This window comes from Mandrillus leucophaeus, unplaced genomic scaffold (genome assembly GCF_000951045.1).
Source record: "Mandrillus leucophaeus isolate KB7577 unplaced genomic scaffold, Mleu.le_1.0 Scaffold1014, whole genome shotgun sequence".
Taxonomy (NCBI): domain Eukaryota; kingdom Metazoa; phylum Chordata; class Mammalia; order Primates; family Cercopithecidae; genus Mandrillus; species Mandrillus leucophaeus.
Window position 1 is genome coordinate 104,077 of NW_012098255.1, and position 14,835 is coordinate 118,911.

Genomic DNA, 14,835 nt, shown 5'->3' on the forward strand with positions numbered 1-14,835 from the left:
TAAATGTAATATATAATTCTAGGTTCAATCTTAGGCCTATAAAGGACATTAATGGGAGAAGTGGCAAAATCTGAATGGAACTAAGGTTTAGACAGTAACACTGTGATGGCTGTACTTTGGAGACTGTCTTGCAATTGAGGAAATGCATACCCAAGTATTAAGAAGTTGTAATAGGCAGAATAATGGCCTCCTTAAAGATATCCATGCTCTAATCTCTAGAACCTATGAATATGTTACCTTTTATGGCAAAGGGGAATTAAGGTTGCAGATGAAATTAAGGTGCTAATAAGACAACCTTAAGATAAACAGACTAGGCTGTGTGTGGTGGCTCACACTTGTAATCCCAGAACTTTGGGAGGCCAAAGTGGGAGGACAGCTTGAGCCCAGGAGTTCAAAGCCAGCCTGAGCAACATGGCCAAACTCCATTTCCAGAAAATATTTTAAAATTAGTCAGGCATGGTGGTGCATCCCTATAATCCCAGGTACTTGGGAGGCTGAGCTGGGAGGATCACTTTAGCCTGGGAGGTCAAGGCTGCAGTGAGCCATGATCATGCTCCACAAGTTTTATTAAAAACTTGTAGAAAACTTGTGCATTTCAGCCTGGGCAACACAGTGAGACCCTGTCTCAAAAACAAAACAACATAGACTATCCTAGATTATTAGGACAGGCCCAGTGTAATCATAAACGTCTTTAACAGCAGAGGAGAGAAAAGAGAAAAAAGAAAAGCAGAAGAGGCTCACAGAAGAAAGGCGTCAAAGAAGAAATGAGATGACGGAAGCAGGGTCAACCTGATGTGACTGAGGAACTCAATGCAGCATTGCTGGTTCTGAAGACAGAGGAAGGAGGGCAGAAACCAAGGAATTCAGAAAGCCTCTAGAAGCTAGCAAAGGCAAGGCCGTGGATTCTTCCCTAGGGACTCCAGAAGGAAACAGAACCCTGCCAACACCTTGATTTTAGCCCAGGGAGATCTTGTCAGACAAATTTGTGTTGTTTTAAGTCAGTAAATTTGCAGTAATTTGTTATGGCAGCAAATAGAAAATCAGTATAGATTGTGGTGACTAGAAGAGGAATGCAGCTGTAATGAATACCCAAAAATGTGGAAGTGCCTTTGAAATTGGGCAGTGGGAAGGGACTAAAAGAATTTTTAGGACCATGATTTTTAAAAAGCCCAGACTGCCCTGAAGAGATTTTAGCAGAAATATGGATTTTACCAGTTGTGCTGGTGAGGATGTGGAGAAACTGGAACCCTTATACACTGCTAGTGCAGCCACTTTGGAAAACAGTCTGGCATTTACTCAAAATGTTAAACATAGGCTGGACGCCATGGCTCACGCCTGTAATCCCAGCACTTTGGGAGGCTGAGGCAGGTGAATCACAAGGTCAAGAGATCGAGACCATTCTGACCAACATGGTGAAACCCTGTCTCTACTAAAAATACAAAAATTAGTTGGGTGTGGTGGCGCATGCCTGTAGTCCCAGCTACTCAAGGGCTGAGGCAGGAAAATCACTTGAACCTGGGAGGTGAAGGTTGCAATGAGTTGAGATTGCGCCACTGCACTCCAGCCTGGTGACAGAGCAAGACTCTGTCTTAAAAAAAAAAAAAAAAAAAAAAAGTTAAACATAGAGTTACCATATGATGCAATAATTCTACTCCTAAAAAAAAATGTTAAACATAGAGTTACCATATGATGCAATAATTCTACTCTTAGGTATATACTCAAGAGAAATGAAACATATGTGCACACAAAAACTTGTACACAAATAAATGGTCATAGCAGCATTATTTGTAATAGCCAAAAAGTGGAAACAGCTCAAATGTCATTCAGTTTATAAATGGGTAAATAAAACATTGTATGTACATACAATGAAATATTATTCGGCCATAAAAAGGAAGAAAGTACTGATATATGCTAAAATATGGATGAACTCTGAAAACATTATGCTAAGTAAAAAAAACCAGTCACAAAGGACCATATATTGTATGACTACATTTAAATGAAACGTTCAGAATAGGTAAGTTTATAAGATGGAAAGTAAATAACTGATTGTCTAAAGCTGGGACGAACAAAGGATTGGTGGTGATGGCTAAAAAATGTAGTGTTTCTTTCTGGAGTGATGAAAATATTCTAAAATTGGCTGGGCAGGGTGGCTCATGCCTATAATCCCAGCACTTTGAGAGGCCAAGGCAGGCGGATCACCTGAGGTCAGGAGTTCGAGACCAGCCTGGCCAACACAGTGAAACCCCCATCTCTACTAAAAACACAAAAATTAGTCAGGCGTGATGGTGCACATCTCTAATCCCAGCTACTTGGGAGGCTGAGGCAGGAGAATCACTTGAACACAGAAGGCAGATGTTACAGTGAGCCAAGATCATGCCACTGTATTCCAGCCTGGGTGACAGAGCGAGACTCCACCTCGAAAAAAAAAAAAAGAAAAAAAGAAAATATTCTAAAATTGTGGTGATGGCTGAACAATTCTGCATTTAACAAAAGCCACTAAACTGTATGCTTTCAATATGTGAACCATATGATATACAAATGTATTTCAAAAAGGAAAATATGAATGTCAATTCAGCTAGTAAAGGCTCAGAAGGAAATAAGGAACATGTTATTAAAAACTTGTGGAAAGGGGATCCTTGTTACACAGGGGCAGAAAGTTTAGCAGAATTATGTCCCACAATAATGTGGAAAGCAGAATTTACTAAAGTGGCAACCTGATTTCTTTTTGCTCTTTATAGTAAAATGTGAAAGGAAAGAAACAGACTGAGGGAAGAGCTGTTAAATAAAAAGCAAGCTGAGCATGGTGGCTTGCAGCTATAACCCCAGCACTTTGGGAGAAAAAGGTAAGAGGATCGCTTGAGCTCATGAGTTCAAGATCAGCCTGGCTAACATATTGAGACCCTGTCTTTACAAAAAATTAAAAACTAGCCATGTGTGGTGGCATGCACCTGTAGTCCCAGCTACTGAGGAGGCTGAGTCAGGAAGATCACTTGAGCTCCTGGGAGTTCAGGGTTGCAATGAGCTATGATCACATCACTACTACACTCTAGCCTGGGTGACAGAGTGAAAGCCTGTCTCTTAAATAAAACAAACAAACAAAAAAACAGGACTTAATGATTTGGGAAATTCTCAGCCTTCCCAGCAAAAATGCCTGTAATCCCAGCACTTTGGGAGGCCAAGGTGGGCAGATCACAAGGTCAGGAGCTTGAGACCAGACTAGCCAACACAGTGAAACCCCATCTCTACGAAAAATACAAAAAATTAGCCAGGTGTGGTGGTGTGTGCCTGCAATCCCAGCTACTTGGGAAGCTGAGGCAGGAGAATAGTGTGAACCAGGGATGCGGGGGTTACAGGGAGGCGGGAGTTACAGTGAGCCGAAATTGCGCCATTGCACTGCAGCCCTGGCGATAGTGCGAGACTCTGTCTCAGAAAAAAAAAAAAAAAAAAGATATTCACTGTAAAGGCCTGGCACAATGGCTCACACCTATAATCCCAGCATTTTGGGAGGCCAAGGCAGGCAGATCACTTGAGCCCAGGAACTTGAGATCAGCCTGGGCAACATGGTTTTATAGAGATGGTGAAACCCCACAAGATTCTTTTTTTTTTCTCCTGGAAACAGAGCCCAGGCTGGAGTGCAGCAGCACCACAATCTCGCAATATCGGCTCACTGCAACCTCCACCTTCCAGGTTCAAGAGATTCTTGTGCCTCAGCCTCTCAAGTAGATGGGACTATAGATGCACCACCACACCTGGCTAATTTTTTGTATCTTAGTAGAGACAGGGTTTTACCATGTTGCCTAGTCTGGTCTCAAACCCCCGAGCTCAGGCAATTCACCTGCTTTGGCCTCCCAAAGTGCTAGGATTACAGATGTGAGCCATCGCACCTGGCCCCCACAATGTTCTCAAGAATGTTATACCAACAGAAATACTGTCAGCATAGACTAAAAGTGACAGAGAGAAAATGAAAAGAAGACTGTCATACCCCAAAAATTCTACAGACAAAAAAGAGGCTGTTAAAAATGACTAGCTGCAAAAGCATGTGTCACCTTTCACAAAGAAGGATAGCGGATGGAGCTATAAGCCCAGAGGGCAAAGCCAATAGCCGCAAAGGATTATTCTCAAGCCTTGAAATCAAATGGTGTTTGCCTGGCTGAATTTCAAACTGGTTAGAACCAGAGACTCCTTTTTTCCTTCCATTTTCTCACATTTTTTCTTCTCTTGACCTGCCACTTCAGGACACACTTTCTCACTTTCTGAGCAGGAATGTCTACAGTTGTTATACTATATCTGTCCCATCACTGTATTTTGGGAGTATGTAACTTGTTGCTTTAGATTCACAGATGAAGAAAAAATTTTCCTGAAAAGGGATTATACCCAGAGCCTCACCCATACCTAGTTCAGATGGGGAGATTTAGATGAAATTTTAAGACTTTGAGATGAGGCTATAATAGATTGAAACTTCTGGGGCCACTGGGATGTGGTGAATGTATTCTGTCATGGGACAGACATAAACTTTGAGGGCTAGAGGGTAGACTGTGGTAGGTAAAATAATGCACCCACCCCTCTGGAGATGTCAATGTATTAATCCCCAGAACCTGTGAATATATTATCTTATATCACAAAAAGAACTTTGCAGATATTATTAAATTAAAGACCTTGAGATGGAGGCATTGTCCTGAAATATTTGGGGAGGTCTCAATGTAATGACAAGGGTCCTTGAAAGGAGAAAAGGGAGGCAGAACAAGTCAGAGTGATACAAAGTGAGAAGGACTCTGCTATGGCTTGCTTTGAAAATAGAGAAAGAATGCCATAAGCCAAGGAATGTGGATGACCTATAAAAGCTGGAAAAGGCAAGGAGCCTCTGGAAAAGAATGTAGCCCCTGCAAACAACTTAATTTTAGCCTAATGAGACCTGTCTCATACTTCTAACCTAAAGAATGGTAAGACAGTACATCTTTGTTATTTTAAGTCACTATGTTTGTGAAACTTATCGTAGCAATAGAAAACAAATACAGGGACCGAGCGTGGTGGCTCATGCCTATAATCCCAGCACTTTTGGAGGCTGAGGTGGGTGGATCACTTGTGGCCAGGAGTTTGAGACCAGCCTGGACAACATGACAAAACCTCATCTCTACTAAAAGACAAAAATTAGCCGGGCATGGAGGCTCATGTCTGTAATCCCAGTTATTCAGGAGGCTGAGGCACGAGAATCGCTTGAACTCAGCAGGCAGGGGTTGCAGTGGGCTTAGATTGCACCACTGCACTCCAGCCTGGGTGACCAAGCAAGACTCTGTCTCAAAAAAATAAAAAAAGAAAACGAATACAGGAATAATACTTGGATATCATCATCATTGCAACTTCTTCTTCTATCATTCAGACATGTTAACGAGCTGGGAATCTGCTTGTTAGCATGTCTGAATAATTTAAGAAGTTGTGGCCGGGCATGGTGGCTCTCACCTGTAATTCCAGCACTTTGGAAGGCCGAGGCGGGCGGATCACTAGGTCAAGAGTTCGATACCATCCTGGCCAACCTGGTGAAACCCCATATCTACTAAAAATACAAAAATTAGCTGTCCGTAGTGGTAAGCGCCCATTGCCCCAGCTACTGGGGAGGCTGAGACAGGAGAATCGCTTGAACCCAGGAGGCAGAGGATGCAGTGAGCCGAGATCGCACCACTACACTCCAGCCGGGCAACAGAGCAAGATTCCGTCTCAGAAAAAAAAAGGAGAATTATTTGCAAAGTTGCAACTTCTATATAACTTCGCATATATACTATATACCTTCCATATAAAAGTATATGGGAACTCTGTATGTTATTTCTGCAATGTTTATGTAAATCTGAAATTGTTTCAAAAATTTTTTAATTAATGGGAATTATATTTTGACTTACTAGAATTTTCTAAATGGTAGTTTTGAAAAATAGATTACCCTTGTAATGATAGACGATAGAATTTAGTCATCTCCGTATTAAAAAGGCATAAGATAATTCTTATGTTATCTCCCTCTACCCTAAAGAGTTCACCTCATCTACATAGCAGTATTTTAGTTGAGTAAAAGTGAGGGAAGTATCAGGTAGGCCAAAGATCAACCTTCAGAACTTTCACCCACTACCTCTAGATTCTCTGGCTCCAGAGTCCTTACCTGTAGATAGTGATGTGGGGAGATATAGGACGGTTTGAACTTATATTCTTATTCCAGAACCGCTCCATCTCTTCTTTGGCTGTGGTTCCCAAAGGAACAGCACTAAAATAAAACCAGAAAGTTTGAAAAGAACTGAAAGTAAGCTTGGTTTAGTATTTTGCATAATGTTTTGTTAAGTCAATATTTTACAATACTGGCCAGAGGCATGGTGGCTCACGCCAGTAATCTCAGCACTTTGGGAGGCTGAGGTGGGTGGATCACCTGAGGTCGCGAGTTTGAGACCAGCCTGACCAACATGGAGAAACCTTGTCTCTACTAAAAATACAAAATTAGCCGGGTGTGGCGGTGGGCGCCTGTAATCACAGCTACTCGGGAGACTGAGGCAGGAGAATCGCTTGAACCCAGGAGGCAGAGGTTGCGGTGGGCCAAGATTGCACCATTGCAGTCCAGCCTGGGCAACAAGAGCGAAACTCCATCTCAAAAAAAAAAAAAAAAAATTTTGCAATATCTTTTTAGAAAAGGTTTTGTTAGGCAAGCAGGAGCCTAGAAGACCCAGAGTGACACTATTTTAAAATCCACTCCATCTTGTTATAGCAACACAAAACAGAAAATAATAATAAAAATGAAATAAAATAATAGGCCAGGCACAGTGGCTCAAGCCTGTAATCCCAGCACTTTGGGAAGCCGAGGTGGGTGGATCATGAGGTCGGGAGTTCAAGACCAGCTTGGCCAACATGGTGAAACCCCATCTCTACTAAAAATAGAAAAAAATTAGCCAGGCGTATTGGCGCACGCCTGTAATCCCAGCTACCTAGGAGGGTGAGGCAGGAAAATCGCTTGAACCTGGGAAGCAGCGGTTGTAGTGAGGCCAGATCACACCACTGCACTCCAGCTTCGGAGACAGAGCAAGACTCTGTCTCAAAAAAATAAATAAAATAAATAAAAATAAAATAAATAAATAAAATAAACTCCATCATAAAACTAGCAAAGCACATTCCTTGCCAGTGACAACCCACGGTTCTAAGATGTTTACAGCTAAGGAAACAGCTTGGTAATACCTGCAAGGACAAACTGCAACAACATAAAGTCCAGATGTCCCAATACCCATAACAACATATGCTTTCAAAATAATTACAGTCACGCTTTGATGTACTTATACACTAAAATGTCAAGGATACTTTTCTTTAAATCAATAATAAATTTTGTCATGCTCTCTGGTCCCCTGCATGTAGGCACAGTTTAGTTTAGTCCTTACATAGACAAGATCTCTATATAAGGAAAACTTAGGCCAGACATGGTGGCTCATGCCTATAATTCCAGCACTTTGGGAGGCTAAGGTGGGCAGATGACTTGAGCCCAGAAGTTTGAGACCAGCCTGGGCAACATGGCAAAACCCTGTTTCCACAAAAAATGCAGAGAAAATTTAGCCAAGCATGATGGTCTCAGCCTGTAGTCCCAGTTACTCAGGAGGCTGAGGTGGGAGGATCTCCTGAGCCCAGGGAGGTAGAGGCTGCAGTGAGCTGTGATTGCATCATTGTACTCCAGCCTAGGCTGGAGTGAGTGAGACTCTGTCTCAAAAAAAAAAAAAAAAAAAAGACTAAAAATTTAAAAATTAAAAAAAAAATAAAACCTTAAAGACCTAAAAAATATATAAATATATACATATATATGTGTGTGTGTATATATATATTAAAAAAAAAAAAGAGAGAGAGAAGAAAAAAAGAAACTTAAAGACAGCATGTTCCCCTAGTTGTTTTCTGAGGACACCCTACTATATAATTGAGTAGTTTCTAATAAACTTGCTTCTTTCACTGCACTTTGCTACTCACCTTGAATTCCTTCCTACATGAGATCCAAGAGCCCTCTCTTGGGGTCCGGGTCAAGACCCCTTTTCTGATAACAGTATGGTGGGCTGGATAAACCCACAGTATTAAGAAAACATGTTCCTCCGCTTACCTTATTTTTATACCAACTTTAATTCCGTTAACCTGAATCATCTGATGAGGTCATATCAGACAATAACTGTTTTTTTGTTTTTTTTTTATTTTGAGATGGAGTCTCGCTCTGTGGCCAGACTGGAGTGCAGTGGCGTGATCCTGGCGCACTGCAACCTCCACCTCCTGGATTCAAGCGATCCTCCTGCCTCAGCCTCCTGAGTAGCTGGGACTACAGGCACGTGCCACCACGCCCAGCTAATTTTTGTATTTTCAGTCGAGATGGGGTTTCACCATGTTGGCCAGGATGGTCTCGATCTCTTGACCTCATGATCTGCCTGCCTTGGCCTCCCAAAGTGCTGAGTTTACAGGCATAAGCCACCGTGCCAGGCCGATAACTCTGCTTTCTAATCCCACCCAATACACAGGTCTGGCAATGAAAGCACAACTTCTTGTTGGGTGGCAGGGCAAGCATATTTTTTAAATATTCACATAAATGGATTATGCTTTTCCAAGGCCACAGTTTTATCTCATACATTACCATCTGCTCTCATCTGGCTTTTCAAGATTCCCTTTCAGGTTCTCAAAAATCAAGAACTAGATTCAGCTCGGTACCTTAATAGTTTCTTGGTTTTGTCACTGGGCTAGGTTGAACCCAACTATTAAACAGCTATGCTCAAGCTATGCACAATTCTGCATTGCCCCATCCAGGTGATCCTCTTACCTCAGCCTCCCAAGTAGCTGGAACTAGAAGCGCACACCACCACACCCAGCTAGTTTTTGTATTTTTTGTAGAGAAGGGGTTTCACCGTGTTGCCCAGGCTGGTCTCAAACTCCTAGGCTTAAGCGATCTGCCCACCTCAGCCTCCGAAAGTGCTAGGATTATAGGCATGAGCCACCATGTCCAGCCTACTAAATTGTTGAGGATAGCTGTTTCTCATTGATTGATTGATTGAGACAGGGTATCCCTATATTGCCCAGGCTGGTCTTGAACTCCTGGGCTCAAGGGATCCTCCTGCCTCAGCCTCCCAAAGTGCTGGAATTACAAGTGTGAGCCACGACATCCAGTCTTTTTTTTTTAAATAGAGATGGGGTCTCACTCTGTTGCCCAGGCTGGAGTGCAGTGGCATGATCATAGCTCACTGCAGCCTTGAACTGCTGGACTCAAGCCATCTTCCCGCCTCAGCCTCCCCATAGCTAGGACTATAGGCACACACCACCACACTCAGCTAATTTTTTATTTTTTAATTATTTGTGGAGACTAGGTCTCTCTCTGTTGCCCAGGCTGGTCTTGAACTCCTGGCCTCAAGCAATCCTTCTGCGTAGGCCTCCTAAAGTGTTGGGATTACAGGCATGAGCCACCGTGCCCAGCTGATTGTATTTCTCTAAAATATATTATTTGGGACAAATGAAAAATCTGAAAATCAACTGTATATGAGATAAGAGTTCATCAATGTTAAATTTCCTGAATTTGATAATTATGCTTATATAATTATACTGCATTATGTAAGACAATTTCTTTGTTCTCAGGAGAAATATTTAGAGGTAAATAGTCATGATATTCACAACTTACCCTTAAAGCATTCAGTGAAAATACTAATAATTAAATATATATTAGGCTGAACTACACTAAATCATTAATATTTCACCAGCTTTGACCTAAAAAAATAAAAATTTCATATGACATAATCTAAAATACAAAAAAGCAAGATAAGCAAACACAATAAAATGTTAACAATTGGCAAATGTGGGTGAAAGGTATATAGAACTTCATCCTACTATTCGTATAACTTTTCTGAAAGTATAAAATATTTCCAAAATAAAAAGTTTTTAAAAAATAACACAAAGGCAATTGTTGACATCAACAGGCTGAGAATAAATATATAACATGAAAGTCCAGGTGCGTGGCTCATGCCTACAATCCCAGCCGAGGCAGGGGGATCGCTTGAGCCCAGGAGTTCAAGACCAGCATGGGCAAAATGTGAAACCTCGTCTCTACAAAAAATACAAAACATTAGCCAGGCATGGTGGCACACTACACACCTATAGTCCCAGCTATAGGAAGCTGAGGCTATGGCAAGCCCTGATCGTACCACCGCACTCTAGCCTGGGCAATAGAGTGAGAGCTTATCTCAAAAACAAACAACACACATACACACAAACGATAAATAGTGACCACAATTACTTAAGTTTCAGTCAACTGTCTATAACTGCCCACTGTTGTACATATCCATCAAATCTAAGTCAACAATCTATTGCTCTTCCCTAAGGAAAAAAAATAATTTTCAGACTTAGAAACTTACTTTCTGATACAGAGCTGAGGACTAAAGTGGGCTCGGAGGCAATGACGACCAACATGTCTGCAAGATAAGAGAATCACAAATCAAAACACATTTAGAGATCAACTTTAGTATATCAACTTCTCTATTTTTAGGGGTGAAGGGATAGATTAAAAATAAGATAAAAACAATGACAGTATCAGTGTCCTTGATACCATTTTCTAGTTGAAAAGCTACAACTCTAACTTGAAAATAATAAGAAATATTACCTAAAAATGCAAAATAAAGTTTTAATCAAACACAAATAATGCAAGATAAAAGAATAAGAATAATCACAGTTGGTAATATTCAACAGAGAAATAGAGAAAGTGATTTTTTAAAAGCTAGGTCTTACAGGAGGTGATGTCTAAGAGACAGGGTTAACACAACAAACAAATAAAAAAAAAACAGAATAAGCCCACTGGTAACTGCAACCATATAGCTTAGCTTTAGCAGAGACCTACTACAATGGATGAATTTAAAAGGTCAGGCCAGGTGCAGTGGCTCACGCCTGTAATTCCAACACTTTGGGAGGCTGAGGCCAGTGGACTACTTGAGCCTAGGTGTTCAATACCGCCTGGACAACATGGTAAAACCCCATCTCTACAAAAAACATGAAAATTAGTTGGGTGTGGTAGTGCACACCTATAATACCAGCTACTCTGGAGGCTGAGGTGGGAGTATCACTTGAGCCTGGGAGGCGGAAGTTGCAATGAGCCAAGATCGCACCACTGCACTCCAGACTGGGTGACAGGGCTAGACATCGTCTCAAAAAAAAAAAAAAAAAAAGGTTGAAGAGTGCAAGGGGCTTGTGAAGAGACCTAGCTAAATATTAAGCTAGGTCATTTCAGGAACTAACATCAATTAAACTCCATATATCCTGAATGAATTTCAAGTCAAAAAGTCTTTCATGTAATTACAATCATGTGCAAAAAAATGGGAATAAAAAATTTTTTTACTGACCCCATGAAAGTTTTCTACTTAAAAATTGCTATTTTTGAAATGTATACATCAGTGCCAGAACTGCTTTTCAAGTCAGAAACTAAGATGTGCCTAGGCATTCTATCTAAGGAGAATTTAACTGATCCAAAGTTTACATGGTACAGGTTGAGCACCCCTACTGTGGAAAATCCAAAATCTGAAACCCTCCATAACCCAAAACGTTTTAAGTGCTGACATGATGCTCAAAAGAAATGCTCATTGGAGCATTTTGGATTTCAGCTTAGTGATACGCAACCAGTAAGTATAATGCAAATACTCCAAAATCTGAAAAAATTCGGAAATCCTAAATACTTCTGGTCCAAAGCTTTTCAGAAAAGGGATGCTCATCGTGTATTATGAAAAACACACAACCATTATACCCTTCAGTCACATCATTATATCAAATCTTTCCAAAAGCATTTAAGAAGGTAAATAGAGTGAATTTCTGGAACTAAAACTTAAAAATACATTGATTCTACAAAAGTTTATTGCATATCCACTACTTGCAAGGCACTAGGATACAAGATCTCATAAAGATCTAATGATCTTCTAAAAAAGCTCATGATGTCCCTCACACCATTGATATTAGATGCACAAACTTTTCAAAAGTTGTATGCTTCACATTAGTACACTAGAAGGGCCCACTATTTGAAGGAAAAAATCTAACCAACACTTCCTTCTTCAGCTCTTCCCTCTTTCCAGCTTTGAAGGCAAGAGGTGAATACAGACATTGTATACCCAAGGCTCCCAGAAAGAAGTGGGAACAAATCTCTTTTAATCAATTGAATTGTGACTCTGAAGTTGCAGGGCACGCATTCCTCACACCAGGCTAGGCCCAGTCACTCAGCTACCCAGCAAGAGTTTGCAGATGTGGGTTGGAATCTATGGCGTGCCCTCTCTGTCTAGCGCTATTGTTTCCGAGACAAATATCAATGTAAACTTTCTACAAGGCCCTCACAGAAACTAGCTGCACAAATGCCATAACCTTATTTGAAATCTGACAAAAGTAATTATCTATCCTTCCCTTTCATGTGAAAACAGGAACTCTGTATTTTTAATTGACAAGCCAGAACTTATAATTTCTAGTTATTGCTGCCCCTTCTAAATGCGTTAACATGTCTCCCCAAAATGTAATCATTGCTCAAATCATTTTTTAAACTCTTCTCTGGATTGAGGCAGCAACGGTAATGTAAAAATAACATTGGAAAGTAAAAAATCAAGCCTGAAATCTTAGAATAAGTTGTATAACTTGAGTGAGTCATTGAGCATCAGCGTTTTCAATTATAAAATGGCATTGATAATACCTACCTTATTGGTTGCTGAGGGGACTGCACAAGAAAACATACAGGAAAGCATTGTCTAAACTACAAAACACCACATATATATGTAAGATATTATCACTGGTCTCCCTAACGTCTTTAGAATTTGCATTGCATTCTTTCTAAAACCCTCAGTGGTGACAAAAATACTCATCTACTGAAAATAAATTTGATTTCTGGAAAAAAAAGTTATTCAAAGCCAAGTCTATGTGATCAAACTGAATATCATTTTTAGTCCAAAACAAGATGTGACTATAATTTATCTTATTATAGTTATACATTATATGACTGTAATATAATGAGTTTCTAAACTTGATCTGATGGTATACCAAAAAGTTTCAAAAATGTCTAGGTAACAGCAACAATAAAATAGATATATAACTTTGAATGACATAATGAATAATAATTTGTATACAAAAGTTCTTGTTAATGATTATTACCACCCAACTACCAAACTATAAGCTAAGTCATCCTTGATTTATTTTCTTTCACCACCCCTCCATATGTATGCATGGCATCACCCAATCCTATCATTAATAGCTAGGAAAATTCATTCCAATCCATTGCTATAGTCTATATCGTCTTCATTTCTCACTAGGACTGTAACAAGAGCTCCTGAACTGATCTCCCTCGCACCGATCTCTTACATATCATTCAATACCACCAACACTAATTTACTGAAAAATAAATAAAATAACATGGTTTCATCATTCTTCTGCCTAAAAGTCTTTAACAATTTCCCACTGCTTACAGTGTAAGATCCAAACTGTGGGCAAACAACGCACTTCACAATGTGGCCAACTCTCTGTACCTAACCTCCCACAAATTTCTTTCAATCCACTGTAATTCTGCCACACTGAACATTACATTACGTCCAGATACAGCAAACCCTCTTTTGACCACATGCTCATGCTGTTCTCTGACTAGAGCCTCCCTCAGAGCCTGTTAAATTCATCCTTCAAAACTCAATTCCTAAGGGCCAGTGTGGTAGCTCATGCCTGTAATCCCAGCACTATGAGAGGCCAAGGTGGGTGGGTCACTTGAGGTCAGGAGGTCGAGACAAGCCTGGCCAACAGGGTAAAACCCCATCTCTACCAAAAATACAAAAATTAGCCAGGCATACTGGCACACCCCTGTAATCCCAGCTACCTGGGTGGTTGAGGTAGGAGAATCACTTGAACCCAGAAGGCAGAGGCTGCAGTGAGCCAAGATCACACCACTGCACTCCACCCTGGGTGACAGAGCGAGACTCAGTCTCAAAAAAAAAAAAACCAATTCCTGGATAGTAAGATCACCACTTCTTTAGCCTTACTTGCTATGTCTGCCATGCTCTCACACTTGTTTATATCTATCAATATTTCTTATGTGGTTTAATAATTAATCTATTTATCTCCCTGCTAGACTTTGAGCTCAAGGATAGGACTCAAATATTTTGGATCCATAGTACCATAGTACTTTTTAAATTTTTTTTATTTTTTTGAGACAGAGTTTCGCTCTTGTTGCCCAGGCTGGAGTGCAATGGCGCAATCTCAGCTCACAGCAACCTCCACCTCCCGAGTTCAAGTGATTCTCCTGCCTCAGCCTCCCAGGTAGCTGGGATTACAGGCATGTGCCAGCAATCCCGGCTAATTCTGTTTCTGTTTTTGAAATGGAGTTTTACTCTTGTAGCCCAGGCTGGAGCGCAATGGCGCAATCTTAGCTCATTGCAACCTCCACCTCCCAGGTTCAAGCAATTCTCCTGCCTCAGCCTCCCAAGTACCTGGGATTACTGGCACCCACAGGCACCCACAACCATGCCAGGCAAATTTTTGTATATTTAGTAGAGATGAGGTTTCTCCATGTTGGTCAGGCTGGTCTCGAACTCCTGACCTCAGGTGATCCTCCCGCCTCGGCCTCCCAAAGTGCTGGGATTACAGGCATGAGCCACTGCACCCGGCCTTGGATCCACAGTACCTATAATAATGTCTGACACATAGAAGAGGCTTAAAAAAAAAAAAAAGGCTGGGCGTGGTGGCTCAAGCCTGTAATCCCAGCACTTTGGGAGGCCAAGACGGGCGGATCACGAGGTCAGGAGATCGAGACCATCTGGCTAACCTGGTGAAACCCCGTCTCTACTAAAAAATACAAAAAACTAGCCGGGC

General features: G+C 41.0%; 1 protein-coding gene across 5 annotated transcripts in view; it reads right to left on the reverse strand.

The window, feature by feature from the left end:
- The window catches only part of SDHC (succinate dehydrogenase complex, subunit C, integral membrane protein, 15kDa), a 52,099-nt gene that overhangs the window by 33,631 nt on the left and 3,633 nt on the right, over positions 1-14,835 (reverse strand). For 2 of the 5 annotated variants that reach the window (XM_011975990.1, XM_011975981.1), the window contains exons 2-3: positions 10,380-10,436; positions 6,143-6,244 (exon numbers count right to left, since the gene is read on the reverse strand). The exons of 1 other annotated variant lie outside the window; for it this stretch is intronic. In XM_011975990.1, coding sequence (XP_011831380.1) covers positions 6,143-6,244; positions 10,380-10,436 — 159 coding nt within the window. The remainder of the gene's footprint in view (positions 1-6,142; positions 6,245-10,379; positions 10,437-14,835) is intronic. 2 more of the 5 variants (XM_011976011.1, XM_011975997.1) reach the window with 1 other exon arrangement.